Source organism: Venustampulla echinocandica (genome assembly GCF_003357145.1).
Source record: "Venustampulla echinocandica strain BP 5553 chromosome Unknown scaffold_15, whole genome shotgun sequence".
NCBI classification, from domain to species: Eukaryota; Fungi; Ascomycota; class Leotiomycetes; order Helotiales; family Pleuroascaceae; genus Venustampulla; species Venustampulla echinocandica.
In genome coordinates, this window is record NW_022474220.1 from 153659 (window position 1) to 181639 (window position 27981).

Below are 27981 nucleotides of genomic sequence, written 5' to 3' on the forward strand. Positions count from 1 at the left end.
CCATCCTCCTGCGACGTTGCATCCTGGCCTGCCCCCTGCCCCTCCCCTCCCCCCGTCTCTTATACACATCTAGATGTGTATAAGAGACAGATACCCGTACGGAGTGGTTCCTCTGTCTCGGTGTCTCGACTCTCTCTCTGCACGAAATAACGATAGATAATTAGAAATCCAATCCCATCCTCCTGCGACGTTGCACCTGTCTCTTATACACATCTAGATGTGTATAAGAGACAGGCTGATAACGGTGCCCCCCACGTCCTTCTCACTTAGGAAGCTATGCGTCCTCCCCTCTATTTCCAAGACCAAACATTTGTTGTTGGGAAACGCGGTACTGCTCTGATTGGCCTTCGGAGTTACCCTGCCCATCGGCGCTATCGGGCATCGGGCATCGGTCGGGAAGCCCACGCAGAGCTGACTACTCGTTATATCCACCGGGCGGTCTCGACTTCTCAGTCTTGGAAATGCTGATCAAGACGTCTCGGTATTGTGGTCTTTCTTTGAAACGACGATTCAACCCAACTGTTTAGGAGGTCCAGTATCGCTCGCATTGCGCCGCGTAAGGACCTTTTCGACTACCCAGCCAGCCAGCCAAGCAGCCAACCCGCATCTCAGGAAACCCTCCCGCCTGGATTGCACCGCTATTCTACCGCAAACCGCCACGGGCCGGACCAGCAGGTGCACAAAGAAGAGTTGCGAGATGCGCAGGTAGGACGGCGGAATCAATTGCAGGGGATGGATATTCACATCGAATTGGATAATAATGCTGTTGGGAGTGAGGTACGATCCAGTGGATTGGTTACAAGACCTCGTGTTGGAAGTCCCCATAAAGCGCCAGAGCCCCACCCATTCGAGATGCGGAATCCGTGATGGCGATTGGCGACTGGCGCAAAAAGGTCATTTTACTCCAGCTGCCGGCCAAAACCATCAGTTCACCCACAACGAAGATCAAAGATCGGAGGCAATAAAGCGCGGGGAAGTGATGGACGAGTAGTTTTCGCCACTCACCCGGTTAGTTTTGGGAATTGATTGACTTGATGTCCTCGGATTCAGATTTAAGCTTAGTATAACCACGTCATATATAAACTATATTTTGGGCTTATACTCTTATAATTAGATTAATCGTCCGTCTTTACTTCTTAGGCCAGTATTACCTTAACTATATATCTGCTCACTAGTAGTATAGTTACTACTTTAGCTTATTGGTAGCTTATAATCATAATAGTACTTGATACCTTTTCGTTTATATATTCTCTTATAGCTGGAATTTTCTTCTTCTCCTTTTAGACATTTTCTACCTGCTTATAATACAAATAGGTGCGCTTCCTTAAGACTCCTACCTCTACGCTGTACCGTGACACTGAATTAGCACATAGGCAAGTTGCGGCGAAGGCTACGGCGAAACTGATAGCGAAGCCGACAACGACTTGAATCAGAACTTCAGAATAACCTTAGTTTCTGTCAAATGTAGAGGATATAGCGGCAGGAAGCAATTCCCCTACGAATACAGTAGCAGAGGCTGCTTCAGATTATAGTAGGTAGGGTATAGGGCGAACTGCGATATGATTCTATGCATAGCCTCACTTTGCGATTGGATTTTCGAATAACAACCATAGGAGGGTACGCAGGCAGCAGGCTATCTGGATTGTACAGAAATCAATAGATAGCGCGATGCCGGAATCATATCTAGGTAATGGCCGTGGGGCCTTGCAATCTAAGTGAAAGAGTTTGAACCAAATTCGCCCAAGAATGCGCTATACCCTTCTCCCAAATCGGCCTCGGAACTGCTTCCGCTTACTACTTAGTTAAGTAGTCCTGCCCGTTAATAATACATGCCCTTGGCCTCCTGTCACCTCCTAAGCAGACCCGCGGTTTTACTTCTTGCAGCCCCGTAAACCCCTTTGATGCTTTTTGTTCACCGGTCCCGGCTGCTCCGAAGCCATTGGTTCCGTCATTCTCAAGGTCTTGCTAATCTAGCATAGTATCTGCTTGTAACAAGCACCAGAGACATCTAGGTAATTGCCATAACAGCACAATCACCTAATATCTTGGAGGAGGAGGCGGCGGAGGCGGGGGTGGCGGAGGCAAGCCAGGCATTCCAGAAGGATAGGGAGGTGGGGGAGGAAGCCCTCCAGAGTGGCCGAACCCGGGTAGAGGTTGAGTAAACTGTGGTGGAGGCATACCTAACATTGATGTGGTATCTAGACTGAGAGGCTGGTGGACAAATGGCGTACCACTCTGCCAGGCTGCCAATGGCCTATGTAAATCGAGATGCAGTGAGCCAGCTAGGTGGAAGATGAGAGAGAAGGCGGCAAGCGTCCAGTGCAAGCCCTCCAAGGGAACTGATGGATGAATGTTGATACTGGATTGCCCTATAGTGTTGGAAAAAGCTAGAGCTTTCAGAGCGAATGTCACTTCGGATGCCGATGCAATGACAAGGAACAGAGATGCATAGGCCGAGATTAATTTCAAGATGCAGAAAGTTCTTAGCCAGGAACGGCCTGGCCACAACCACTCAACTGCTAGGCAGAGCATTTTAACACCGAAGAAGGAAGCTGCAATAAGGATGATATAGGGCAGAATCTTTCTTTGGATAATTTCTGCCTGCTGTAGGAGAAATTGAAGTTCGCCATTGTCCGAGGGGAACAAGTCGAGTGCAGATGAGCGAAGTGTTGAGTGGCAGACCAGTGGACTTTTAGTCCCCGCGCACATGGCTATATTCAATTTGTCAAAACCTGTTGCTAGAACAACTAAAGTCTTGCGGTACTTACCAAAATATCCAACACGTACTTCAGCACCGGAAGACTGGGTGCCCTGGAGCTTAACAGCATAAATATTAGGGACACCGTCAAGACATCCGACCATGCATAGAGCTGCTTTTGTCAATCAAAGTCATAGTAAGAGAAATGCGAGTATCAACCAACCGTAGAATGTCATGATTAGAACAGGTAGGATAATTACAAAAAACTTTGTAACTGGAAGTGTATTAGTACTGGGTTTAGACAATTATTATTTTCCGAAGAGATTGCAGTGTACTAACAAACTGGCCGCCATCCTCCCCCAGAATGAGGAAAACCATAGCCTGGAACCCCTGACATGTCGTTTCCTCACCAGCGGGAATAATGTGAAATTTAAGCGTGAGGAGTTTCAGTGACGTCTGGGAAGTTGATAGGTGAAGTAATAAATTACTGAAAATAAAACGATCTGGCTATCTCGGTATGTGTCGAGGGCTCTCAATTGTGCAATGATTGGAATGAAAGCATCTGCAAAGGACTTATCTGAGATACGGTCTGAAGTTACTCTCATTTATATGTCAACTGTTTCTCGTCTTCATGATAGGAGGGCTATGCCGACGAACCTACGGTCATTATTCTGCACCAGCGGCCTTGACCTCCTAAATCTACCCGGTCACGTCTTAGCATGTTGGCAAGAGAGAGGCGTTCAAAGCCCTAGGGTCATCCGAGAATAGAAGCGGCTAAAAGTGAAGGATCATCGTGAGGCTTGACTCCTTGAGTAGGCCAGGATGAGACAAGAGGATTCGATAATGACAAAATGCCAATGATAACATATTGAGATCCATGGTCTAACAACCGCTAAGAGATCATCCAAGGAACGGCTTTGGTTTGGCAGTCTAGTTATGCCCAAAAAGAATTAGAGGTGAGGAACGAGTCCCAATTCTGTTCCTGTCAATTCAAACTGACCAAAGCTCGCGGTACACAGCAATAGCTAACTGGGCAAATTTAGTGACCCACTTATGTCTCTAAGTAGCCCCAATAGTAACCAAAGTATGTGATACTACTTTAGCCACCACGTAGTTATGCTGCAGAACTTTGCCTTCTCCTCTTCCTTCAGTTGAATCGACTAAGCTGCCTAAGCACCTTCATGTTCTCTTAAGCCAAACCAACACTCATTTCGCTACTAGCCAACACCACTTACCGCTTGTCAGGATTCTCTTGGGCCAGCAAATATGTCGGCGAGTACCTTACCCAGGTAGCGGGCCATTAAGAGGCCAAACGCACCTTGTTGCAACCGCTGGGAGTCTGGAACAGACGCGGAGCGCTTGCGGCTTGCGGCTTGCGTATGTGTAACAATGCTCCGCCGACTCCTCGCTGCAAGAAGGCCCGAGTTAGGTCGGCATGGCTCATAGTGGCTGTATTAGTCCATATCAGCGGCCAAATGGCGCGGTAGGCGCGGCAATGCTGGCTGAGCTGCCCTCGACCTCACCCTGTGCCTCCTCAGCGCCCACTCGACCCGCGAGGCGCACTCGGTCTATCGCCAATCCAGTTTGTTACTCATCTATACAACCTAGGTTGAAGAATCACAGGGGATGGTACCTGGGTGGAGCTGGCATCAGCGGTTGCTACGTTTCGTACCTACCAATGTAATGTGCTGATCCAGTCGACCGTCCAGCGAGTCTCCGGCTACTATAAGAGTAGTAACTTGTGAGAGCACGAAAGCAGTCCATGGGGAAGCATGCGTTCATTTATGTTTTAAAACCGATGAGTGCCATTTTGAACGCCACCATATTCATGAATACAACATTTCCATTCCCAGTTGTGCACACCACGTAAAGTGGGCAAACAGATATCAATCATCAGGTAGCACACACCCTCTCCCGCCATTAAACCCAGAACAATACCTAACACCCATAAATTTTCAAAAGCGCCTTAAATGAAGCGTCCTCTAACAACTGCGCCGCGGTTATACGATACTCAGGCACATAGCAAAATGCTTTCGCGAAAACCTCTAGAGCAAGGTTCCGCTCGGTTTCATTGACTTCGGGTCGCATCCTCTCAAAGTTGGATGCAAGGGTCATCAGGGGCTGAGGCTCTCTGCTCTGGTCATACCACGCATCGTCGCTCTTGCTATCATAATAGCTGTAATAGCCCTTCCATTGCTCAGGTAGCGGGCCTAGCGAATTAACCCAAACAGACATCGTATGCTTACCCCCGCTACCATAGAACGCCTCACAGCCAAAATAAAGCGACACGAAAATGCACATATAACTCCACATGTCGCTAGCACAACTTGGGTCGATGTTATGGTACCTTTCGGGGGCGCAGAAGATAGCGGGCGATTGCGGCTTACAGTTCACTGAAGTGCCGGCTTGAATAGCCATGCCAAAGTCACCGAGATAGACTTTCTCCCCGATCATGTTTTGAGGGACCTTCATTGGTCTTACAAGCTCTCCTGGCTTCCACGGTAGCCATGATAGGTCTACCTTTTTCGGTCGACCAAGGTACTGGTATTTGATAGCCGTGTCATACTGGTCAAGGGATATTATATCCCACATGACGGCCGCTTTGTTTAGATCTGTAGAATATATTAGCGTATAGGATATTTTACCAAGAGAACAATGGAGTGGAAATCGGACTTACCCCGATGCACAATTCTAGCGTCGTGAAGGCCTTTCAAAGCCACTAGCAACTGCCTTGCTGCGGACATGCGGGTAGCCAATGACTTTTCCCTTAGACACGTCACTAAATTCGGGCCTCGTAAGGGAAATACCAGTACCTGGTGCTGAGTACCTTCATGGCCAGGGAGGTAGAATGTCGCCTGGTAGGTGATAAGATGGGAGGTGTCCTGCACGGCCTGAATGATTTTGTTTTGCATAAGTTGCTCATATGACCCATCCTGGCCCGAAATCAAAATCTTGAGGGCCACATCCCGTTTCTCGTGGATATCGTGGGCCATCCACACAGTAGAGAAGCCACCATGGCCGAGTTTATGCACGATGCGATATCTCTGAACGAGGACCTCCCCGATACAGATAGGGTAGTATAAAAATTCGCGGTATCGTTGGAGGGGCTCAGCATAAAACTCTACCTCATCATAGTCATCGGTGTCAGAGTCGACAAAATCCCCATAATCAGAGGTGCAGATGTCGTGAAGCGACATGGCCGATTGACGTTGTGGTGCTCAGCGCCGTGTTTGCGGAAACTGTGGTGTTTGTTCCAAGGTTTGGGGTTGCTATCGCGTCTAGGCGTCTAGATGGCGAAGAATATATCCGTAGTCGTAGCTTGTGGACCCTGGGGAAGGTGATACCCTTGAGGTTGCCCTTGGAGTGAGGCTGTCGAATGCTCGCAAGATACAGGAACGTGTACTGACGCCAACACCACCGATGCAAAGACGCGGTGATGCAATAATATTCTAGGTTGGGAGATTGCGTGTGTGCAGATATGCGAACGATAAAAAGATAGACAGTACAGAGTGGGAGACAGAAGGATAGCTGATAAGTTTTCGAGTTGGCGGCCTACTCGAGTACGTCTACTCGGTACCCGTTGGCCTTAGGCCGCCGCCCGGTCTCCTACTCCTTCCGGTGTCTTCCTACGGGACTGACTGGTCTTTGGCCAGCCAGCCCGCCAGCCTTCCACTGCTGCGATTCTGGACGGGTTCGCTGCTTGCAGTGTTGGTTGGTTGGTTGGCAATTGGTTGTTGTCATGTTGATTGGGTAGGGTCGGATTTAGACCTTGCCAACCTAGCCCGACAACCTCCACATGCACCTTCCCGTGCTTACCTACCTTGGTTGAACTTAGTTCCCATTTCAGTATTTGCATAACGCCGCCAGTGACTGGTAGCCGAATCGACTTCTAACAACTTCCTAGCGCTGGAAGATTGCCTCAGCGAGGTCACTAAAGGCCGATGTCCAGAATCCTACCGCCCTTAAAAAGACCTCACCTAGGTGGTTGCTAATGGATGAGTTGGTGTGCCGCGTGCGTGAAACTCCAACTTTGGATCATAGGGCAGACCGCCATGAGCTTACTGGCTAGCTAAGAGCGACGTCCTATAACTAGTTCATGGTTAAGCCCTGAGATAGACCTATCACTGTGTGTTGCACAGGCGTATCCTCCAGTTCTAACTGGGTAGTTGGTGGCTTTCAATTGTGAATCGTGAATCGGCAGGGAACCATGCGAAGTCCAGTTTCACAATCCAGTTTTGATAGTGGCGAAGGGCCAACCTCTTACATGGTAGCGGTTCTTGTCGTAGATGACCAGCCCTACTATGCAGCCAAGCTATCCCCAGTTCCTTAGAAGAGCCTTGTGTTGGCTGATTACTCGTTTTAACTATGGTGTGGACAAGCCACATCCAGATAAGTTGCTTAGAGCCGTCTTTGACTAGAGCTGTCGTTGACTATAAAACCAGGTAGATATCATCACGAATTATAATAGCCCACACTCATTGCCATCTTTCCTCTCCAAGTTCCCTAACTCATTAAGAAACATCTCCTTGTCCAGCAACATCTCCTTGTCCAGCAACATCTCCTTGTCCAGCAACATCTCCTTGTCCAGCAGCATCTCCTTGTTCAGCAACATCTCGTTCAGCAACATCTCGTTCAGCAACATCTCGTTCAGCAACATCTCGTTCAGCAACATCTCGTTCAGCAACATCTCGTTCANAGCAACATCTCGTTCAGCAACATCTCGTTCAGCAACATCTCGTTCAGCAACATCTCGTTCAGCAACATCTCGTTCAGCAACATCTCGTTCAGCAAAACTGTTTCATTTAGCCGTCGATCATGGCTTATACTGCTTATCCTCACTGCCTTCCGGTCGACGTATATGATGGTTATATCAACAATATCAACGTCAAATGGAGCCCGACCACAAGAGAATGGCTCCCTCAAAAGGCCGTAGATTGTAAAACGTCGGTACAGATATTAAAGTCTCTAACTGAGCATTATCTTTATTTGTCTGCTCACCGAATGGGAAGCACTCAGGTCACTGTTAAGTACGCCCCCTGTGAGACGCGTTTTTATCTCCAATGTTGCTTAGTAAACTAACTCTCTCTTGATATCTAGGTCAACACCCCATGACTTTACTATAGACAGTAAGACTGGCCAGCAAACAGCAGACGGCATGCATGTCAGTGGCAGAATGGTACCAGGTCAATACCATGTTCACGTTTATATCGAAGGTGTAAACGCGACCACCACACCCTACGAGAGGATGACCTGGGTAGGAGAAGGTGTAACGAAGGCTGGTAAAAAGGGCAAGCCACCCACTTTCTACCATAACTTGAGCTGTGGCACCTATCCTGGGGCGGCAAATTCCGGGGCCACAAGCACGAGTGGACATGCCGCGACGTCGGGTTATACGCATGTGTCAACTATGGCATCCTCAGCGGCTGGCCCGAGTGGTCAAGCATCGACGTCGAGTTATTACCCGGCTAATTATACGCCTGCAACAGCTACGGCATACCCAATCGCCAACGTGACTACTACTGCGACTACAGCTGCCTCCGGATGGATATGGAACAATGAATACCAGAAATACTATCGTGTTGACCCAAAAACCGGGCTGTCGCAATGGCATACTGGTTAACTACTGGTGCTATCATTCCTGCTTTGCTATCGTTCCTGCTTTGCTATCGTTCCTGCTTTGCTATCGTTCCTGCTTTGCTATCCTTTCTTGTTTTCTGTCTAACTTGAACTCGGGTTATGCGTATTTATGGAGGATATTTCTTAGCATATTTATTATCACTAGTTATATTGTTCAGGGGGCATTGCTTAGATTGGTTATGTAATGTTAAGGACTACGTGTATAATTAGGTATGCAAGAGGCACCCTACCTCGATCTAGTCGCTATCTCAAAATTCAAGTGGCGTTAGTTTTATCTTGAAATCTACTGCTCTAGCCATCTGCATGTCCGTGACAATATCTCTTATAGCCCGTGCTTACAGACAACTATTGCATTTCAACCATTCCATTTTGTGATCCTCTTTTAATTCATTCCACCTGCTAGAATAGGAGTGCCTTAAGATTTATAGTAAAAGACCACGTGCGGTATAACTTTAAATTATACCTTGATATCATGCATTAGCCACCATGCCGCTAGATAATCAGGCATAGTACGGCGCATTCTTAGTAGAATTTTTAGTTTTTTTTTATGGAAATACCAGGAACCACCAGCCATTACCTAGTTATAGATCGCCTATGTATCTTACTGCAATTACCTTACTCGAATGTTTAGTCGCAAAGTAAAGTTATTCCCAGATCTGTGCAGAACCTTTGTCATCTGCCCTGCTTGCGATCCTGTCCAGCCACCGCTACTATACAAAGTATAGCAATTGCTTCCTGCCGCTATATCCTATACACCAGACCAAAATTGAGGTTATTTGCAATGTTACGCCTCCGATTGACCAGTCGGCCCCTCCAATTAGTCGATTATCTGCGATTTCGCAAGGTATTATTTTAATTACAATATCAAATAGCCGTTTAGCTTATATCTATTATTTCAACTCCCTTATATGAAATTTGCTACTTGTTAGTAGAGCTCCTACTTGCTACACCCTTTTAATATACTCTGATAAGCATCTATAGCGCACCGAGTACCGCAGCTCCTGGAAAGCAGGAAACAACCAGGGAAGAGCACCAGGAACGATTCCTGGGGGGTCCCGGGTCGTAATTGCTGATTCCAAAATTTTCAAAACACTTTTATACTCGTAAGAGTTTTCCCCTTTATAACTGCCAGTGTGAAACGGAGACCCAGATTAAGGATGTAGTTGCAAAAGAGACAAAATAATTCTACGATGATCGTGGAAGTTACAACCAAATAATAGAGATAGCCTTAGGCGAACCTATTAGTCGTAATATCTACATCTGGATGAAGCTCGTTATGGTTTTATTTGTCGCGTAAGTCTTATGGTCTAACTTTTTTTCTTAACGACAAGGAGTGAGAAGATCCCAAGGAAGAATGCATCCGTAGGCAACTTGGACTTTGGTTATTAGGTTGCTTCATAGTTAAGATGCATCCTTAATTTCTCTCAAAGAATCTTGTTTTTTCGGGACGAGATCATCCTCGACTTCCCTGGCCTTAGCTAACAGTCCACGAAACCAGCTTCCTCTTAAAACGTACGACTTACGTCAAGTTAGACTCGAATACTCTGTAAATTTTCATGATTGCCTACTGCATCTTGGCGTTCTATGAGTTATGTCCCATTTGAACCAGCTCCCGAGAACATCCAATATCAGCTTGTATAGCTGCTCTTGCTCCTAGCAGTTTTTGATCCTTGAATCTTATTTTGTCAACAGCCAAATCAGGTTCTGGGAAGAGTTTGTAAGAGCAACTTCATCAATGAAACCCTTTCGATAAGGCTCGGAACATTCTCCGAGTCATGATGACTGCCTACTGTTTCAACATGCTACTTGAGAGTAAGTTAATTTATATACATTGACAGGGCTTTAACCCCTCCGCCGTCTATAGATCACGCACATATTCCCTAGGGGCCTCGAGGTCGAGATGGACGACGCCGTGGTGGGGTGATGCCGAGGGCCAGGACGTGGTGTTCGAGGTTAAGAAGCTCTTTCTGATTCTATATTCTCCGATATGCACAGTAATAAATCGTTCACTAAATCAAGTAGTGGCATTTCTAAATGGTTAGCTTCACATGAAGAGGTCGATGAGGGTTATGAGGATGAGATATCTGCAGAGGTCAGATAGATGCGGCAAGTCCAGCTCAATGAACTTGAGAACATGCAACATATTTTTGTATTTCGATATATTAAGCAGAAGATAATCACTGCTCTTCCACCAGCGACTGGAATGCTTGCAGTAGATCGCTCTTCAAATCATTCCAATCCTCTAATCCAATACTAATTCTCAACAACTTCCGATCCACCCTGGCATCGGACAATGCGCGCCACTCGATTAGAGATTCCACTCCACCTAGGCTTGTTGCATGATGGAAGAAGGACAATTTTCTTGGCAATCCTCGTGCGAATTCTTCGCTGCGCAGAACGACAGCAAAGACCGGGCCAAAGCCATTCGGCATCTGCTTCCGTACCCAAGGCTCGTCCTGGAGACTCGCATGAAAGATATTCTGAAGAACTGCCTGTATAACATGCTCTTCACTGTTGGGAGCCAGATTCGGTTCATTTAGAGCACGATGGAGCCACGTAATTAGCTTTGCAGAGCTCTGGCTGGCATGTTGCACACGGATTGCCAACGTCCGTATGCTCCGAACACCCAACCAACTCTCTAGATTGCCTATGACATGTCCAAGGGCAAACCGATCCTCGAAGAGTTGCTTTGTCCAGTCCTGACGCTGGGTTGCGAGGACGCCGCATAACATGTCGCTGTGGCCCCCGAAGTATTTCGACCCAGAATGCATGACAATATCAGCTCCCCAAAGGAACGGGTCTTGTAAGCCAGGCGGGGCAAACGTACTGTCTACAACAAGATAAGCACCTCTATCATGAGCTTTCTTGGCATATTCCTCAATACTGAAAGCGGTCCCTAGTGGATTGACTGGGGTTTCAAGCAGGATTATATCTCCATTTTCTAAGCTGCTTGCCGGACAATCAAGACTCAGTTTCTGCAGCCCCGAGAGACGGGAGACAACTGATATTACTTCATGACTTCCATGGTATCCTTCGCCTACTGATACGCGGCGAGGGTTCAGGAGTACCAATGCAGCGTGAAGGGCGGCCAATCCGGAGGCATAGCACACGGCATGGCCGTTCAGAAGAGAGGACAGGATGGCTTCGAACCGTGTTGCATTCGGTGCAAATTCCCGGGAGTAGACGTAATTTTTCCCGTCGAACTCTGCCTAGGCGGTGTATTATCAGTTGCTTGTTTAGTCATAAAGTAAGGAGCCTAGGGAAGGATGGGAACCCACCACTGGATCCTCTGATGGAATCAGCTTCTCGAGCTCGTTGGGGTACCTGAATGTCGTTGACAAATGCATTGGCGGCGCGACATCGGTTACCATATTTAACGGATCATCCGCATGCAATGCTCGGGTCGCCGGGTGGTTTTGCTCTGATGCGGGCATTTTGCGTGGGAAATCGTAGCGTACTAAGAGGTCAAATTAGAATAGAATACGTTCTAAGAGGAATTATAAATTTTAGAACAAGATAAAGAACCTTACTTCTCTCTTTCTATGTTATCTTGATATTTATATTAGAGAGTCTATTTACTAGGTTCTCCATTACCTTGGTGGCGACCTCGTTGGTTTTGCCCCACTCCAGTTAACTTCCTAAAATAAAATTTAACATTCCTGTACGGAGGCTCTGGCCAAAATTCCTGATATACGCTAGGATAAGCCACAGAGCTGGCAGAGCAACGGATACTGCTGGAAGTCTAGGGCATCTCCAGGCCCTTTAAGACTCAGCTTTAGGGGCTGAAGCCTGGAGCCTACGCTGTAGCCGAGTTTCCTCCAGGCTCTCCAGACTCTGCTCCCGTTGCCAGGGGTTCATTGGCCACCCCTGCTTAGCGTATATCAGGGCTTTTGACCACAGGATCAGCGTCATCGTCTAGCAGCCCCACTCCCATTAACTTCCTAATGCAGCAACTACTTTTTTATTTCCCAAGGGACGTTATTATTGGCACGCTGCCATACTCGGTGGAAATATCAAGTCCCGGGTGTACTTGGTGATAAATATATTTATCGAGAGGTAAAACATCCAAGCCAGATTCACCACAGTGTTCGCAATTCTATCCACTTCTTAACACTCACGATGTATCTCCGGGCAGTCCATACGGAGGCAGATATTCTCGTGCTACAACGACTGATCCGGGAGAACCCCCTAGGCATTGTAACGACGGCCATCAGATCACCACAGCACCCGCTCATCCAGTCGAGCCATATCCCTTTTATATTAGATGTGCCCGAGACCGCAGATGGAACATTGTCAAATGGAATACTGCGGGGTCATATCGCAAAGCAAAATCCGCAAGCAAAGGTGTTGATGGAGGCGTTAGCAGCTAGAAACGAGCAGGGTCACGATACACTTGAGCTCTTGGATGAAGTCTTGGTTCTCTTCAATGGACCACACCACCACTATGTCACCCCTAAATTCTATGTTGAAACCAAACCAGACTCCGGGAAGGTGGTTCCAACCTGGAACTATTCTGCTGTAGAGGTGTACGGCAAGGTCAGCGTCTACTGCAATTCCCAGTCGGACGAGACGAGTGCCTTCTTACAGAAGCAAATTGGAGACCTAGTTCAGCACTCGGAGTCGATAATCATGGGCTATACTGGAGGGGAGAAGCCGTCGCCGTGGGAAGTGTCGGACGCGCCGGCTCCCTATGTTGGGATTTTGAAGAAGAATATCATCGGAATCGAGATCAGGATCGATCGTTTAGGGGGCAAGTTTAAGATGAGTCAGGAGCTGAGCAAGGGAGATCGGGAGGGCGTCATCAACGGCTTTGAGAATTTAGGAACGGAGGTTGGCGAGGGGATCGCAGAGATGGTTGGAGAATGCGGCCGGTTGAAAGACTCTCATAAACGGGAATGACTTGATGCCGTTGTCCCACGAGTCCACGACGATTTTCACGTTATGACTTTTAAGATAGCAAGCCCCTCTTGCATCAACGATCTGAAATTGCCACGAACTTGTATAGGTTATAAACTAGGTGGCTCGTTACATAAGCATTCTCTAACAAGCACCATTTAAGTTAAGGGAGTCCCAATAAATATATGCCAGCGTCCGTTTATTGGGACACAAGTTACGCAAGAATCGCTTACTAATCGAGTTTTTGGTGCACGCCTTATTAATTTTTCGTTTCACCATTAGGTAATTATCGCCGCCGAGAATCCCATCCGACTACGAAGGCGGCAAACCCACCCTTTAATACTTCCCTATCCTCTTGATCTCTCCCTTTACCTTTCTTCTATTGTTTTCTGCCAGCTCTAGGATTCCGCGTGGCTACGTCACAGTACCTGAGTAGCAGCTGTGCATGGCTACTCTTCCACTGGTGATTTTTTCCGAATAAAACACAATGTATAATCCATGCTACACATGCCGCCATCGGCACATTGAATGCGACCGATCCCGAATGCCCTGTGCTAAATGTGAAAAGGCGGGGTTGGAATGTTCCGAGAAAAGGCCCATCAGATGGGTGAAAGGCATGTCCATTCGAGGCAAGATGCGAGGACTATCGGTCGAGGACGCCTCAGTTGCAGCAGCAAAATCCAATGGGATATCAGCAAGCACGAGATGTGATTTAATCAAGTCCTCTGCTAAACGCCCAAACCCCCCGATGACGAGTAGTTTTAAGTACAATGGTAAGAAATCTACAAAAAATATAGCTGGTCTTGATGTTATTCGAATATTTAAATGGACTCAATTACTCATAAAAATGTGATACAGATAATACCAGTGGCCCCCTATCAAGTTTATCACTGGTTCTAAACGATCCTTCTGTTTCAAGCTTGGACAGAACCTCCAGATACTACCTAGATTACTGTTAGTATAAAATTCTCCAATCTCATTGGTAAAATTTCAACCTAGAAGGGATTTAACATCCATATGCAGACAGTGAATGCATATGCAAGTTATTCATTGTGTATGACAGTGACCAGAATCCTTTTCGGGGTCTAATATCTCTTGCTTTGGGTGATTCAACCCTACTCAAGGCAATTTTGGCCCTTGCAGCACGGCATAACGCCAATAGACGTTATCTCTTCCGCCAGCCTCTATTGGCGACATTGCCTGCCTCGAGCAACTCCGACGAGGATGCGCTTTTGTACAAATGTCAAGCTATTCAAGGGCTATCACTTGCCTTAAACGATGGTGCACCACGTAGGCAAGACACCATAGCGGCTAGTATATTCCTCTTAATATTTCTGGATCTTTTAGAGTCCGGCTGTGATAGATGGAATTTCCATCTAGAAGGTGCTAAGAACTTGATTGCCTCCATTCGACCGTCATCTGAGTTGGAAATTGGCAACGAGCAAGATCCCGGGCGGACTGTCCAGGCAATGCGCAGCTTTATTACCAGGCAGATCTATCTGTACGTATATCGAACTCACGGAATGACCAATCCACATAGATTGCGGCTAACTGCTAATACAATATCAGGATTGAAACACTCGGAGCAACATTTGTACGCCCTAGGCTACTATCCCAGTCCATTCCGTTAGACCAGTCGGGCATACCACCCCAGGAATCTGTTCAGCAATCATTTCTTGGATGTCCAGATCATTTATTACACGCTATACAATCGTTATCGCTCCAGAGGGACATCGTTGCAGACCTGGCACCATCTGACGATACCGCAATCCTCTCCCATACCCGACATATCACTACCATACTTGAGTCTATACAGAATTTTGATTGCTATATCTGGGCCACAAGCCTACTTCCGCAACCAACGTCACCTTCATTGCAAGATATAAATAAGCTTTGCAAGTTGTCACAGTCATACAAACTCGGCTCTCTTATATATGGCAGGCGTGTGCTTGATGCACTTATGGATAATGTCTCTTCGCAAGATGGTTTGGTTTGTGAATTACTAAGTGTTATTGAAGAATTAAAGGACGACGAAATTTTCTTGAAGTGTATACTTTGGCCTGTTTTCATTGCCGGCCTAGAGTGTCAGTCGCAAGCCCAGAGAACTTTTCTGACTAGTTGCTTAGAGAAATTTTGGGCGGACACGATTTGCTTAAATGTGATGAATGCTTCTAAAATCTTGCAAGAATACTGGACGCGGGAGGGTTGTCGAGAGTTGTCCTCATCACAGTGGATATTTAATGTGGGTCAATTAGGCTGTGACTGGCTCCTTATATAGATAGACCTGGAATATAAAAGCCAACAAAGAAAATATATCTTATCGTCTCTTCTGTCACCGTTAACAAGCACTTATATTCTAATCGCTGTTGTTATGACATTTACTATTGTCGCACGGTATACTTATCACCAACGAAGGTACATCACGGGACCTGACTAATAACAGTGAGCTAATAAGAATGCCCCAGAGAAATAGATAAGTGGTTGCTGTTGATTGGAGTTGATTGGAGTTGATTGGAGGTGATAGGAGTTGGGCTAGCGGCAATTAGTTGACTGCTGGAACGTTAAAAAAAAATTTGGTTTTCTGTTTTAGGAAGTTAACTGGAGTGGGGCCAAACCAAGGATATCGCCAAGGAAATGGAGAACCTAGTATATAGAGTCTCTCAATATTAATACAGAAAGAGAGCAGTAAGGTTCTTTTTTCTCGATCTTTAATTTATAATTCCTCTTGGAACACTATTATATTCTAATTCGTCATTACGTTACGATTTCTCTTGTAGAATGCCAGCATCAGCAACAAATTATTGCCCTCGGGAAAATCAGAATTCGATAGCATCACCAGCTCCATCCGCTACACAAGGGGAAGAGAGTGCTCCAACTGCAGAATCGACGGAGTTGGAAGATGTAAATCAACAAACGTCATGCTGCAATAGCATCAAGCTCACCACTATTGGAGGCAGCGAGGACGATGAATTTGAGCTGGAGGGGCGCAGGAACGTCGATGCCCGGGATGGCAGGATAGATGACTCGAGCAATGAAGCTCGAGAAGAAGAGACCTTGGAGGGGAGAATTGAGCGCCTAGGTCGCGAGCGGCCCAAGCAATTCAAATCCCTATGGGCTGAAGTCGCTTTTGTCTTCTCCGTTGCGATGTCCCAGGTTCTTAGTGTAAGTACTTTTCCATGGCCACCGGTTCGGATCTAATAGTTTTAGGAATACTTCGTCTCTGGTTTCACGGTTGTGCTCCCCATCGTCATTATCGATCTAGGAATGCCCGTAGCATCAAGTATCTGGCCCGCCTCGGCCTTTTCCCTGGTCGTCGCTGCGTTCCTGCTGATGTTCGGTCGTCTCGGGGACATGTACGGCGGCTACCCATTGTATGTAGGCGGCATGGCGTGGTTGGCGCTGTGGAGTCTGATCTGCGGGTTCTCCCAGAATGAGTTGATGCTAGACTTTAGCCGCGCGTTGCAGGGCTTAGGACCAGCAGCATTCTTGCCGAGCAGCGTGATGTTGATTGGGAGTATTTACAGGCCAGGGCCAAGGAAAAATCTGGTATTTTCCATTTACGGGGCTGCCGCTCCGGTTGGATTCTAGTAAGTTATCTTTGGTCTATAGCATCGTGATACCGACACTGACAGCACCAGCGTTGGCATCTTTTTCGCAGGAGTTACTGGTCAGTACACAACATGGGGTTGGTACTTTTGGATCGGCATGTTCCTCTCCCTCGTCACGGCCATCACGTCATACCTGTATATCCCTTCTGATATCAAAGAGCGCCGAGCGTTAGGTATTAAAATGGACTGGCTCGGTGCCATTCTCATAATCGTCGGCCTTATCCTCTTTACCTTCGCCATTATCGACTCCGCGCACGCACCCCAGGGTTGGAAAACGCCTTACATCTACGTCCTCTTTATTGTCGGCTCTCTTTTCCTCCTCGCTGCGGTCTATGTCGAAACCTATGTGGCTGATGAGCCCCTCCTCCCAGCCTCTTTGTTCAAAGTCAGATGCATGACGCCGCTCGTGTGTGCTCTCTTCCTCACCTATGGCTCCCTAGGTATATTTCTCCTCTATGCCACCTTCTATATGGAAAACGTCATGTCAGCTTCCCCACTCCTCGTTGTCGCCTGGTACACTCCTATGGCACTAGGCGGTATTTTCATCTCCACCTTCGGCGGCTTCATTCTACATCTCCTCTCAAGCACAATGCTCATCTACATCGCGGGCCTTTCCTGGATCGTTGCCCCGCTGCTATTCGCCATCGCCCCCTCTGGTGCTAACTACTGGGCCTACATGTTTCCCAGCATGATTTTTGCCACCATTGGTATAGATGTAACGTTCACCGTGGCGAATATCTTTATCACTACCAGCTTGCCCAAGAAAGAGCAGGGCCTAGCCGGCGCGTTGATCATGCTGCTCTTGCATCTTGGTATCGCTGTTTGTCTTGGGTTTGCAGATATTGTGAACAGTAAGACCCTGTCAAACCTAGGGCAGAGAAAAAGCTATCAGGCAGTATTCTGGTTTGAGGTAGCCTGTGCAACTACTGCACTGGTGATTTTGGTTCTGTTTGTGAGGGTTCAGAAGGCAACAAGTGCGCTCACCGTTGATGAGATGGCGGAAATGAAAGAAGTGGCGCGACGAGAAGCTGAGCATAGTGCTGGACATGTGCTAGTGAAGTCGAGTTCATTGGATCCAACCGCGACGGGTCATGCTGGGAGCTCTTTACCATATTTGCCTCCGAACCGTTGACCTTCTACTTACTAGCTTAAAATCGAAGCACATTAACCTAGCTCTGAGGTAGACAAATTAATATACTATCAGCTGATTCTATCGAACAGCCCTTTTCCAAGACCCGACCTACGGATCTTGATTTGGTGCCAGCTTTACCTGATCTCTTCTTCCCTACACGAATAATGTAACCTAGCCAAAAGGGTAGTTAGGTAGATTAGTAGTTGAGCGGGTGATCACCAGCTGATACCTGCTGTTGTATGTTTATTTATTTTTGAAATCGCTGAAGATGAAGTGGCTTTAGGTTATAGAGCCACAACAGGGCTTGGACGACGGAGCATGGGGGCTTATTTCGATTCCTCGGCTACAATTACTATCAACAGCCAAATTTAATAAATAGCTCAAGGATTGTTGTAGGAACTTGTTTTGGATATCTTTTATTCCCCGGTCGTAGGTGAATAGTAGATTTTGAGACCCGCCTAGCGAGTTGCTTGGTCGTATAAAGAAGGGCGGGAGACAGTTAATTTTTGTTTTGATATAAGTTACGCTAATAAACGTTACTATCTATAGGTACCCATAGTGGACGTGTGCGCAAGCGTACATCGACATATAATACTAAGGGTAAGAAAGTAAAATTCTCTACTACTCAAGCAGTAAAGAAAATACATTCCAGGATAGCATCCTAGCATAACTCCGAAGGAGATATAAATCACCCCAACTAAGAGCCCTGAGGGAGAAGCACCGTGGGTGATTATTATCGCCACGACTACAAAGAGGATAACTCTTATGATGCCCACCAGTGGCCGCCTTTTCCTCCAAGCTCGACGCTGGGCACTCTTTCCTGGCTCGATTTGCTCTAGTCGCTGAAGCTAATTATAGGTCCTTAGAGCTCTCACTCAGGTGCATCGGGAAGTCTCTCGATCACATATTTTCCTCTCGCGACAGACATTATGGGGACACCGGGGATTTTCCTTACTGCTAAGTATCAGTATCATTCTTCTAAGAACGTTTAGGTGGGGTAGATTTTGCTTACTCCTCCGTTTAAGATCGCGATCGTTCGTTGCTACGATATATATCTTATGCTTTGTAACCATATCGACGAGACAGTCATCGGCATAGTTACCGCGATGATCGCAGGCCATCCTTTGCCATCGCTCGTCTCTTGCGATCCGAAGAGCGATCCGATAGCGCGGGCCCAATTTCTCCAATTCAGCAAGGACGCACGTTGTGATAATCGGGTTACATTTCGCGAAGAGTACGTCCATCATTGATTCGAGAAGAGGCAGCTTGCGCTGGACCGTATGGCTAAGGAAATTTGTCAAGTGGGGTGTTAGTTATGCTAGCGGTGGGCAGGCATTGAATTACTTACATCGACGAGAACAGAATATGGAGGAACCAGAGCAGTGTTGTACTGGAAGAAGAGAGAGGACGACACTTGAGGGATCTCGCGGACAGCTTGCGTGCTCTCGCTGGCTTCCTTCTTTTTTTCGATCTCGCTCTCTTGATTCTTCTTCAGTCGCGCATCGCGAGACCCAATTATTCGTTTGACAGCCCCGAACTTGCGAGTTTTCTTTGCGTTGCCCATTGTTCCAAATTGCTGTAGCTGATGGCGTAATTGTTTTCAGATAAGAAGTACGTTTGCCAGTATCATATAGATTTCCAAGTAGAATACAAACGAGTAGTGAAGTTATCGCCGCTTTTTCGGGCCGACTGTTATTCCGATATCGTTAAAAAAAACTCACATCTCGGACGGAGAAACAATTGGGCGGGCGACTGCCAAGCAATGGACAACGCCTACGGAGTAGTTGATAACCACAGACCTCGCCATTTACATGACAACGACATTTCTGTGAGTCAAACCCTGGTCGCCAACTCGCATGCTCGCCAGTATACATGATTATTGTGGATCAATGGATCTTGAACAATATAAGGACCTCATCAATACTTGCTATGTGGAAAATTCACGCCTGCGCGTATTGCTGAAAGACTGTGGTCGGGTTTTCGGCTCAAGGTTGCCCGATACTGTATGCCGTGGCATCAAGGACTGGGACATCCCGTACAGCCTGACCCTCGATCAGTGCAAAGACCGTATCGGTGCTTGGCATACCTAGGTATGGAAAGAAGGGCATCTGAGTAGGTTATGCAAAAGCTGTGGAGGGAATATTAAGTCAAGGTCCCAAGTATAACCTTGTGCCGTCAAGAAATGAAATGGGGATTCCCTCCGCCAAAGTCCGGAATATGTCCAATATATCTGGAATTACAGATAGGTATGATCATGGCCTGGTGTTTAGAACGATTCAAATTTTCAAATTTCATCTCAAAAGCTATGGTTAGAATTCCAAATAAAGGTCATAATCGCCACCGTCAGCCTTCATACTATGAAATGCGGTATTCTGCGAAGGAATGCGTAGGTGACACAGAAGCAGTTGAGATACTTAAGATAGAAGACTAGATTCGACAGCATGTAGATGCATATTAGTATTTGACTATTTTTATTACGAATCTAGGCACCACAAACTAGCTACTCAACAATCTATCTCTAATTGTGTTGATTGCGAAGTATTTCTCATGTGCACTATTCTTCCACGTTTTGAGGCTAACATTATGAGGCGTGTTGTCTTACTAGAGGAATGCCAGCTTTCGTTCCTTCTTCTCGGAAGGCTTCTTTAGCTGCTTACTCGATGCTTTTTGTTTATTATTATAAGTCTTCGCGAAGGGATTCAGTATTCTGCTCCCGTCAGACTCTGTAACAGCCCCCAAGTACCGAGTCTTATAGTTCTGGAAAACTACCTGGCATGGGGAAATTCCCGACTTCCCCAAACAGAGCGCAGCTCCTGATACGCCCACGATACCATTGTCATCAACGTTCGTCCTCCAGATCAAGAACTTCGTAGTCGTCGCAGTCTCGCGCTGCTAGATATAGTCCATGCTAGTAACTAAGCATTCCGCTGCCTGTTATGGCAAGACGCTCCCCTTAAAGGTTTTCCATTGAGACGTATAAATGTTAAAGTGGCTAAGAAAGGCATGTGTTGATGCCAAATGCCATATTCTGATGGCTTGGAACGGGCCTAATAGTCAACCATCGTCCGCACTCATTTTGGGATTCTTGAAACCACGAAACGGAACTAACGTTGCTGAAAGTAAATGGACGAAATCGAAGAACACCAAATATTTTGAACTGGTAAGATTATGAGGTTGGGTATCTAAAGAAGGAACTCTCCTTGATATATAAATGGCCGCTGGTCATAGGTATATTGTGTATTTTCCCGCGCTCCTAGTATTGGCCGAAAAATGATGAACAGTATGGCCAGAATTGACCCAATTGAAAATATATTTCCACCTCTTTGGCCGGCAGCAAGTACCTCCAGAATAGAATTAACTATCTTGAACAGTGCAAATTCTCGACAGATCAAACACTACGCTTTCCAACTCTGGAAGTGACTAAAAACAAATCAATTTAATGGGCAACCGCTCGATTCAACACCAACGAAAGCAGGACCATGTCCGCTATTGCCCTAAATATTATACTTTACTAATCTTGAGTTCCCACCCCTCCGGTCATAATAGTCCTCGGACGTGCGAAACGGGTTCTGGTAGATGTTGATAGGTACTTCTAGAGACTTCTTTCAACCGCCGATGTGGTTGGCAGCATTTGCGATGTGGCTCTGCTTAATCGAAAAAATCATGATAGGTAACCTGGCATGGTCCATCGTATTGCACACCATGACGAGAAGTGCTTACATACCTTAGTATATAGCCATAATACTTGTTCCCTAGTCCGTTGTTGTTGCTGCTAATTAATTAAGGGTCTAGAGTGGCGTGATATGAATTCAGGTACTGACGATACACAGCCATTATTGAAAGCGGTCGGGGCGCCTCGGTGCGGGAAGAAGGCGGCTGCCGGCAGAATGTCAGGGGCTGAGCAACAGTGCGGTTGAGCTACTACTCGAGTATTGCGCCGGGTTTCCTACTCGAGTACTTGCACTGGGCCTAGACCGACCTATACGCAGATGCCTACGTACTAAGTGGCGTGAGAAACATCGGATGGTATTCCCAATCTCATGGTCCTTCGTTGCGCGGATACCTATTGGCAATGGAGCACTATACTCCGTACTGCCTGCGCATCTCGACAATCACCCGAGGTCACGATGGCTCCAGCAGGACGACGCCCTCAGCGGTATATAAATGACCCCGATGGCTAGCTATGGATACGATGTATCTTGAACGACAACATAGCAGTCACGAATACAATCGCCAATACATCAGAACCAAAGACAATCAATTATCTTAGCATCATTGCTTCAAATACGAATACACCCACAAAAAACAATATCTGATTCGGACCCACGAATTGATTTCCAACTAAAGAAAACGCCGCACAATCTGCCAATTACAAAAATTGCAACTTAGAAGACTCAACGCCATGAGGGGCTATACCAACATCATGTGCGCGACCTGCAACCAGACCATTAGACTCAACGGCAATGGTGGGAAGGTCGAGATCCAGAACACCGATCATCTTTGGGAGCAACAAAACAAGCAGACAAAGGGGGAGCCACTATACTATCTCGTGGTGACCGCGTTGAAGGACCAAGAAGCTCAGGGAGATTGCTCTACTCAACGCTTCGTATGTTTATATTTGCCCTAATACAGTAGGGTTGATTGGCTAACAGGTTAATGTCAGGAATTCCAATCACTGCGCCACCTTACAAATGCCGTGGATCAAATTGAAGCGGGATTTGGTGGTACGGTTGCTCTGCGGAAGTGCGGCGGAGAGTTGCCGGATGCAATGGGTGGCAGGGTCAACGATGGGCGGTGTGAGAACGTTACAATTGAGTTCGATAGCAACACGGCGCAGGAGGGGTGGGACAAGTTCCTGCTCAGGTTGAGGGGTATGGAGAAGGAATGGCGAACTGCAAGCCAGTGAGACTGTGCCTTTGCAACTGCGGATACGGGAAAGGTTGGAAGTTCCCAAGTTCCCATCTCCCACGTGTTGCGAGAACAAGAACATATCGTTCATATATTATCACTATAATATGGACGAGGAGGGCTCCGCCGACGTGGACATGAATAAATTCGGGTCCACATGGACGAGACTGGGAGGTAACTGCGCTGTTCGGTGTTACATCAAGAGAAGACAGGCAAAGGAGGCCTATGATTTGAAGGGCTAAATACGATGGAGTTTTGAAGCATTTGGAATGCTGCAGAGTAGCAGGTATTGATTATATAAACACACGGGTTTGAATAGAGACATATATCTTATCTTAGCTCAGCATCCAGTCGCATTGTCCAGGTGATTCTCCAGCGATGTCTCGGGCCACTTCAAGCCGCGTCGCATTTGACTTTGCTGCAGAATGCTTGCACCAAGCCCCTGTTAGTGGAAGATAACCTTTGGTAAGGCTGTACGGGTGAAACGTGCGTTGAACATTGTGTTTTCATGAACGACGCTTTTATTATGCGTACCATGCATTTGTTAAATGCATTTGTAAGTACTTCGTTGGATCGGCAGGGTTGAAGTGAAGTTGTAAACAGCATGAGGGGACAGGAGAGGGATGGTTGAGATAGTAGGTATTGATTACCAGCTATCAACTGCTGTTAGCTCCGAGGCTTGTCGCTAAATTAATCATCGTATCTAGAACAACACCACGACCACTTCCTCGTCGTCGTTCATCATCCAATCTTCGCACGTACCACTGTACGTAGGACATCCCCATAAATCTTCCGCGGGCTCGCTGATATGTTATCGCATCTCAGGATCCGACAAGTGCTCGGACAGTGGCATCGTCCTACTTGCCGCTGGAGCATTTCTATTGGCCCGGTCCCTGTAGTGTTCTGTTGCATGAACTCGGCCGTCGGATCTACTCGCCCTGAAACTGCCAACATAGCGCATTTGAACAAACACTGGCTCGACTCGGCGACGGTTGGCCGAGCAGAATCTTTTATGGCACTCGGGAACGTATCTATCAGATTCCACCTCCCATAATTCATTGTTTGATCGCCGAGTATGCACCTGTTAGCCGCGACAGACGGTCGGTTTTGCTCATGCCATAGAAAACCCCACGGTTTGTGCAGTGTCACAAAGTCACTTTCGTGGGGAAACCTAGACTTGCGATAGCTCCCAAGTCCAATTCCAAATCTACTCTTCTGTCTATCCAGCTTCTGCCTGTTCGGTTCTGATATTCTCGTCATTCTGTATTGCTCTGCCAGTCATGAAGCTTTTCGAAAACCTCATACTTTGATATACATTTTTTAATGCACAGTTAGCGGATTCCATACTCGACACACACATGATGCCCAATTCCTCTCAAGGAGATGGTTCTCTACCACCTAATCACTTATTCGAAAGCAACATGCACCAACCACACGGGGAGGACACTCTCAGCAATACGTTAGGTATCCCCACAGCGACAGTCATAAATCAGGTCACAGTTCAAGACCAGTCGCCACTCATTACACCACCTCCAGATCTTCGTCGACGAGATCCGGTACCTCAAGATAATAACTGCCAGCAAGCTGAACAGAGTGCGAGTCAGGCCGTCCGGGAAGCCTCCCAATCTGCCTCCCAATCCATACAGCAAGCTCAGCAATCAGTTTCTCAAGCTTCGCGTGAAGCCGGGCAATCAGCTTCCGACGCGATACGACAAGCGCAACAGAGCGCTTCCCAATCTATTGCGGCTGCTTCTAGAGATGCGTCACAATCCGTGTCTTCAGCAAACTCCGTCGTAGCTAGTGTCCAGTCCTCTGCATCAGCAGCCATTTCTCGCGCAAATGGGTCTGCAATCACAGCACAGGCTAGTGCGTCGTCTGTACAGGTACGTTTTGTCCGCAAATATAATACTTCCTAGTATGAGGTCATGAGTAGAGCTTGGTCTAATACATTATACAGGCCGAAGCTTCGAGTGCAATACTTCAAGCTGGGGCTGCAGTAGCAGCGGCAACTGGTATGTTTAATTACCCTTGGATAATACCAATCCCCGGAATAATGATTCTAATGGCCCCCTTGTAGGCTCTGCGGCCTCTGCTGGACAATCATTTCTTTCCGCTGCAGCAGCGGCTACCCTAGGCGCACAAGCTTCTCTGGCAGTTATTGGAGTAAGTTTGCATCTCCATGACGGTGGATTGATCTAATGATTTGTAGGCAGCAGCATCATCTTCAGCTTCCGAAGCGTCCGCTCAAGTATCGGCGTCACAGTCGGCAGCAGTGACTGCTACCCAAGCAGCATTAGCAATTGTTGGCAGCATTATCGCCTCTACATTAATAACGATCCTGATCTACTTCCTCATAATACGACATAAGAAATTAGTAAAACGCCGGTCACGAGATGAGAATAAATCACTCTCCCCTCGATTTCCCTCAGATCCTAAATTCCCTACTTCAGCTGAGATTGCAACTACTGCCGCCCCTTCACAATCAGCTTATAACGTGACGAGAAAGAGTCAGAGAATTAACTCCGAAGCGTCGCTGTCTGATTTCCCTAATACTCCTAGAAGAGGGGATGTTAAGACTACATCTCTAGCCTGGAACCCAACGCAGCCCCCGAAGCCTCCTACTCTAGGATCCTGGCTGAGAGTGCAAGATGGCGTGTCCCCATTTGGCTCCATCAAGCTTCCTACCGACAGCGAGTCCAAGTCACCTCTAGGCGGGCAGATCAAATCTCCATTACGCAGTTTTGATCCACCGCAAAGTCCAAAACAAGAACGAAGCACACTTTTCAACAACCCTAATCCCAATATCTCCCAGAGCGGTACCATACCCGCAGCCAAACAACTGATAAAAAGCTTTTTAACACGAAAGCCTCTCAGTCCAGAAAACTCAGATTCCATACCAAAACAGCCACCTCCAGAGAATCCTACCAGATATCGCGAATCAACTGCCAGTGTTTGGACAGACGAAATACCTAACCAGACTCCCTCCCCACCTCTGCGCACCCCACCTCCGGAATTACGCACCGCAACCGTCGCCCAAGGCTACAACATGCAACTCCCCGCTTCACGAAATCCCGTCCGCACAACGGCGGAATGGCTCGAATCGATACAAGAAGCCTCCGCTAGCAATCAAACCCAACGCAACTCCATCGTTTCTCGAAGCTCAAGAGGTGCATTCGGCCTCCCCCGCAATCCCAAACCCGGACTCCAGAGTAGATTTAGCTCGAATCAAGGAAAGGCTCGGAGTATAGAGTGGGAAATTGGGTTTGTGCAGGGATTGGATCGGTTTTTACCTGGGGATAGGACGAGTAGGATTGGGAGTGATAATAGCACGCCTGGGGGTTCGAGGAGGAAGAGTAATGTAACGAGAATTGAGGTCGATAGGACTTCGATTGGTACGCCGGGGGTAGGGAGGGCGATGTGAGGATATTTTGAGAAAGGAAAAGTGGAGGCGTGAATATGTATATTTGTAGAGAACGAATATTGTGCATAGGCTCGGTGCCAAGTAGTTAATTATTGAGATATAAAACCTTGTTCAAAACTTCAACAAGTCGTTCCATCTTCGGGATATTCTATACGGTACAGTTGAACTTCACGTGACAGAGACAGTGGTATTGGCATGTCTTTTGACTGCGATTAAAAGAGGTGAGTATAATTATTCGTCGCTGATAGTGTCATTATGTTATAGATTTACGCAAAGCAGTGAATTCTTATCTAATGCATAGGAAGTCCAGGGAGTTACTTTGTGCTTCGTACCACGTACTGCTAGTAGCGTGATTTTCCACGAGGGGCGGAGCTTTTGTTGCATGTCGCACCTTTTGCTATCTGTCATTTAACGGCCACCAGAGTTGGGCATGTTAGCAAGAAAATACAGTACAGAAGACAGTACGCCAACACTTGCCAAGTGCCCAAACTTACCTTTTTTGAGCCTAGAACCAGGATTGGTACCCAGGTACTAGTAATGTTACGTGGTGAGGAGGAGCCAACTCTAGACCGAAACGTTATATAATTATCTTTAGTTTAGAAATCGCAGTCGTTCATATTGGTTACAGTGGTTTAGTACCTCTAATTATATAATCCAAACAAAAGGTGAAAAGAGAGACAAGAAACTTAATTTTGAACGAATCAAAATATGGTTAAAGTTAAGCATGCTCCGGTTCGTAGCCTTACATACAATACCTATGTATATGAAACCCTCTACCCAAAATGTCTCACAAAATACGTATAGTTAAGGGTAACTTGATGTTCTAAACATGTGTTGTATTTGTATTTCCCGGTTGCCAATATCCAACTATTGCCCATTCTGAAACCCGACATTGTGAATTCCAAATCCGAAATCAAAATCCCAAATAAAACATCCAGGGTGCACATATCTGCAGAACCCCCACACATCGACAAAAATAAGCACTGCAAAATCCGCATTCCCGATGGAACAAAAATCCAAAGCAAAAAATGGCATACATGCTGTGAAATGACGCCGAGTACATCTCCTTCCCGTGATTATCCCGTTATACGCCGGCCGGCCTTGCTCTGGCCATATACGGGAACCCTTCGGTTGTCCTCATCGACGGAGATGGACCTCGAGGCAGTCGTTGCAAGGGCCTCTCGAATCGCACGACAGTGGCATCCGGCTATCCTTGAATTTTCACTCAGAAGCGCCGCATCCTAAGATGTCTCCCCCTCAGACATGGGTTCCTCCGTCCTACTGTCGCAGCATCTATCCCGCTTGCTATACCGCCTAGCTCGTGCCCACCCGGCATGCTAGCGGTTGTTCCGGTTTCTTGGTGGTGGAATAAACTCGTGAGAGGAATCGAGTATGGAGAAGGAGAGGTAAAAGAGGTTTGTTGGCGCACTTATTTTGTTAGTTGAAACTGTACACTGCTTTGTGATATGCGTGGGTTGGGGCATTGTACATACCGACTGTGCCCCAGATATGGGGGCCGCTATAGTGCGAGAGGTTTGTTGGTGTCTGAGTAAAAGGATGCCACTGGAGATGATGGTATATAACAGCGAGAATATTATTTCCTTGGAAATTGTTTTGTGTTGAAATGATGATTCTTTTTGTCGCAAGATACTGAGGCATATAAGTAGCTGTGGTGCAGCGC

At 47.0% G+C, this 27981-nt stretch overlaps 10 protein-coding genes across 10 annotated transcripts; 6 read left to right on the top strand and 4 right to left on the bottom strand.

Annotated features, from left to right (window-relative positions):
* Positions 1 to 2037: 2037 nt before the first annotated feature.
* On the bottom strand, positions 2038 to 2934 carry BP5553_10423 (uncharacterized protein; the record flags this gene model as incomplete). The annotated part of the gene is made up of 3 exons (XM_032019046.1): positions 2038 to 2711; positions 2769 to 2870; positions 2922 to 2934. 3 exons carry the CDS (start codon positions 2932 to 2934, stop codon positions 2038 to 2040), a joined length of 789 nt encoding a protein of 262 aa, XP_031864753.1.
* Positions 2935 to 4636: 1702 nt separating this feature from the next.
* On the bottom strand, positions 4637 to 5895 carry BP5553_10424 (uncharacterized protein; the record flags this gene model as incomplete). The annotated part of the gene is made up of 2 exons (XM_032019047.1): positions 4637 to 5310; positions 5376 to 5895. 2 exons carry the CDS (start codon positions 5893 to 5895, stop codon positions 4637 to 4639), a joined length of 1194 nt encoding a protein of 397 aa, XP_031864754.1.
* A 1618-nt stretch (positions 5896 to 7513) lies between these two features.
* Positions 7514 to 8318, top strand: BP5553_10425 (uncharacterized protein; the record flags this gene model as incomplete). The annotated part of the gene is made up of 2 exons (XM_032019048.1): positions 7514 to 7725; positions 7796 to 8318. The coding sequence occupies 2 exons, from the start codon at positions 7514 to 7516 to the stop codon at positions 8316 to 8318; spliced, it is 735 nt and encodes a 244-aa protein (XP_031864755.1).
* A 2194-nt stretch (positions 8319 to 10512) lies between these two features.
* On the bottom strand, positions 10513 to 11769 carry BP5553_10426 (Uncharacterized protein; the record flags this gene model as incomplete). The annotated part of the gene is made up of 2 exons (XM_032019049.1): positions 10513 to 11544; positions 11614 to 11769. 2 exons carry the CDS (start codon positions 11767 to 11769, stop codon positions 10513 to 10515), a joined length of 1188 nt encoding a protein of 395 aa, XP_031864756.1.
* Positions 11770 to 12454: 685 nt separating this feature from the next.
* On the top strand, positions 12455 to 13234 carry BP5553_10427 (Uncharacterized protein; the record flags this gene model as incomplete). The annotated part of the gene is made up of 1 exon (XM_032019050.1): positions 12455 to 13234. The coding sequence occupies one exon, from the start codon at positions 12455 to 12457 to the stop codon at positions 13232 to 13234; it is 780 nt and encodes a 259-aa protein (XP_031864757.1).
* A 631-nt stretch (positions 13235 to 13865) lies between these two features.
* On the top strand, positions 13866 to 14862 carry BP5553_10428 (uncharacterized protein; the record flags this gene model as incomplete). Its single annotated transcript, XM_032019051.1, has 3 exons — positions 13866 to 14004; positions 14255 to 14545; positions 14801 to 14862. 3 exons carry the CDS (start codon positions 13866 to 13868, stop codon positions 14860 to 14862), a joined length of 492 nt encoding a protein of 163 aa, XP_031864758.1.
* A 1147-nt stretch (positions 14863 to 16009) lies between these two features.
* BP5553_10429 (Uncharacterized protein) lies at positions 16010 to 17971 on the top strand (the record flags this gene model as incomplete). Its single annotated transcript, XM_032019052.1, has 3 exons — positions 16010 to 16393; positions 16439 to 16818; positions 16870 to 17971. The coding sequence occupies 3 exons, from the start codon at positions 16010 to 16012 to the stop codon at positions 17969 to 17971; spliced, it is 1866 nt and encodes a 621-aa protein (XP_031864759.1).
* An 871-nt stretch (positions 17972 to 18842) lies between these two features.
* On the bottom strand, positions 18843 to 19535 carry BP5553_10430 (Uncharacterized protein; the record flags this gene model as incomplete). The annotated part of the gene is made up of 3 exons (XM_032019053.1): positions 18843 to 18925; positions 18984 to 19242; positions 19320 to 19535. 3 exons carry the CDS (start codon positions 19533 to 19535, stop codon positions 18843 to 18845), a joined length of 558 nt encoding a protein of 185 aa, XP_031864760.1.
* Positions 19536 to 22394: 2859 nt separating this feature from the next.
* BP5553_10431 (uncharacterized protein) lies at positions 22395 to 22877 on the top strand (the record flags this gene model as incomplete). The annotated part of the gene is made up of 2 exons (XM_032019054.1): positions 22395 to 22577; positions 22635 to 22877. 2 exons carry the CDS (start codon positions 22395 to 22397, stop codon positions 22875 to 22877), a joined length of 426 nt encoding a protein of 141 aa, XP_031864761.1.
* Positions 22878 to 24240: 1363 nt separating this feature from the next.
* Positions 24241 to 26300, top strand: BP5553_10432 (uncharacterized protein; the record flags this gene model as incomplete). The annotated part of the gene is made up of 4 exons (XM_032019055.1): positions 24241 to 24762; positions 24837 to 24891; positions 24957 to 25042; positions 25089 to 26300. The coding sequence occupies 4 exons, from the start codon at positions 24241 to 24243 to the stop codon at positions 26298 to 26300; spliced, it is 1875 nt and encodes a 624-aa protein (XP_031864762.1).
* Positions 26301 to 27981: the final 1681 nt, after the last annotated feature.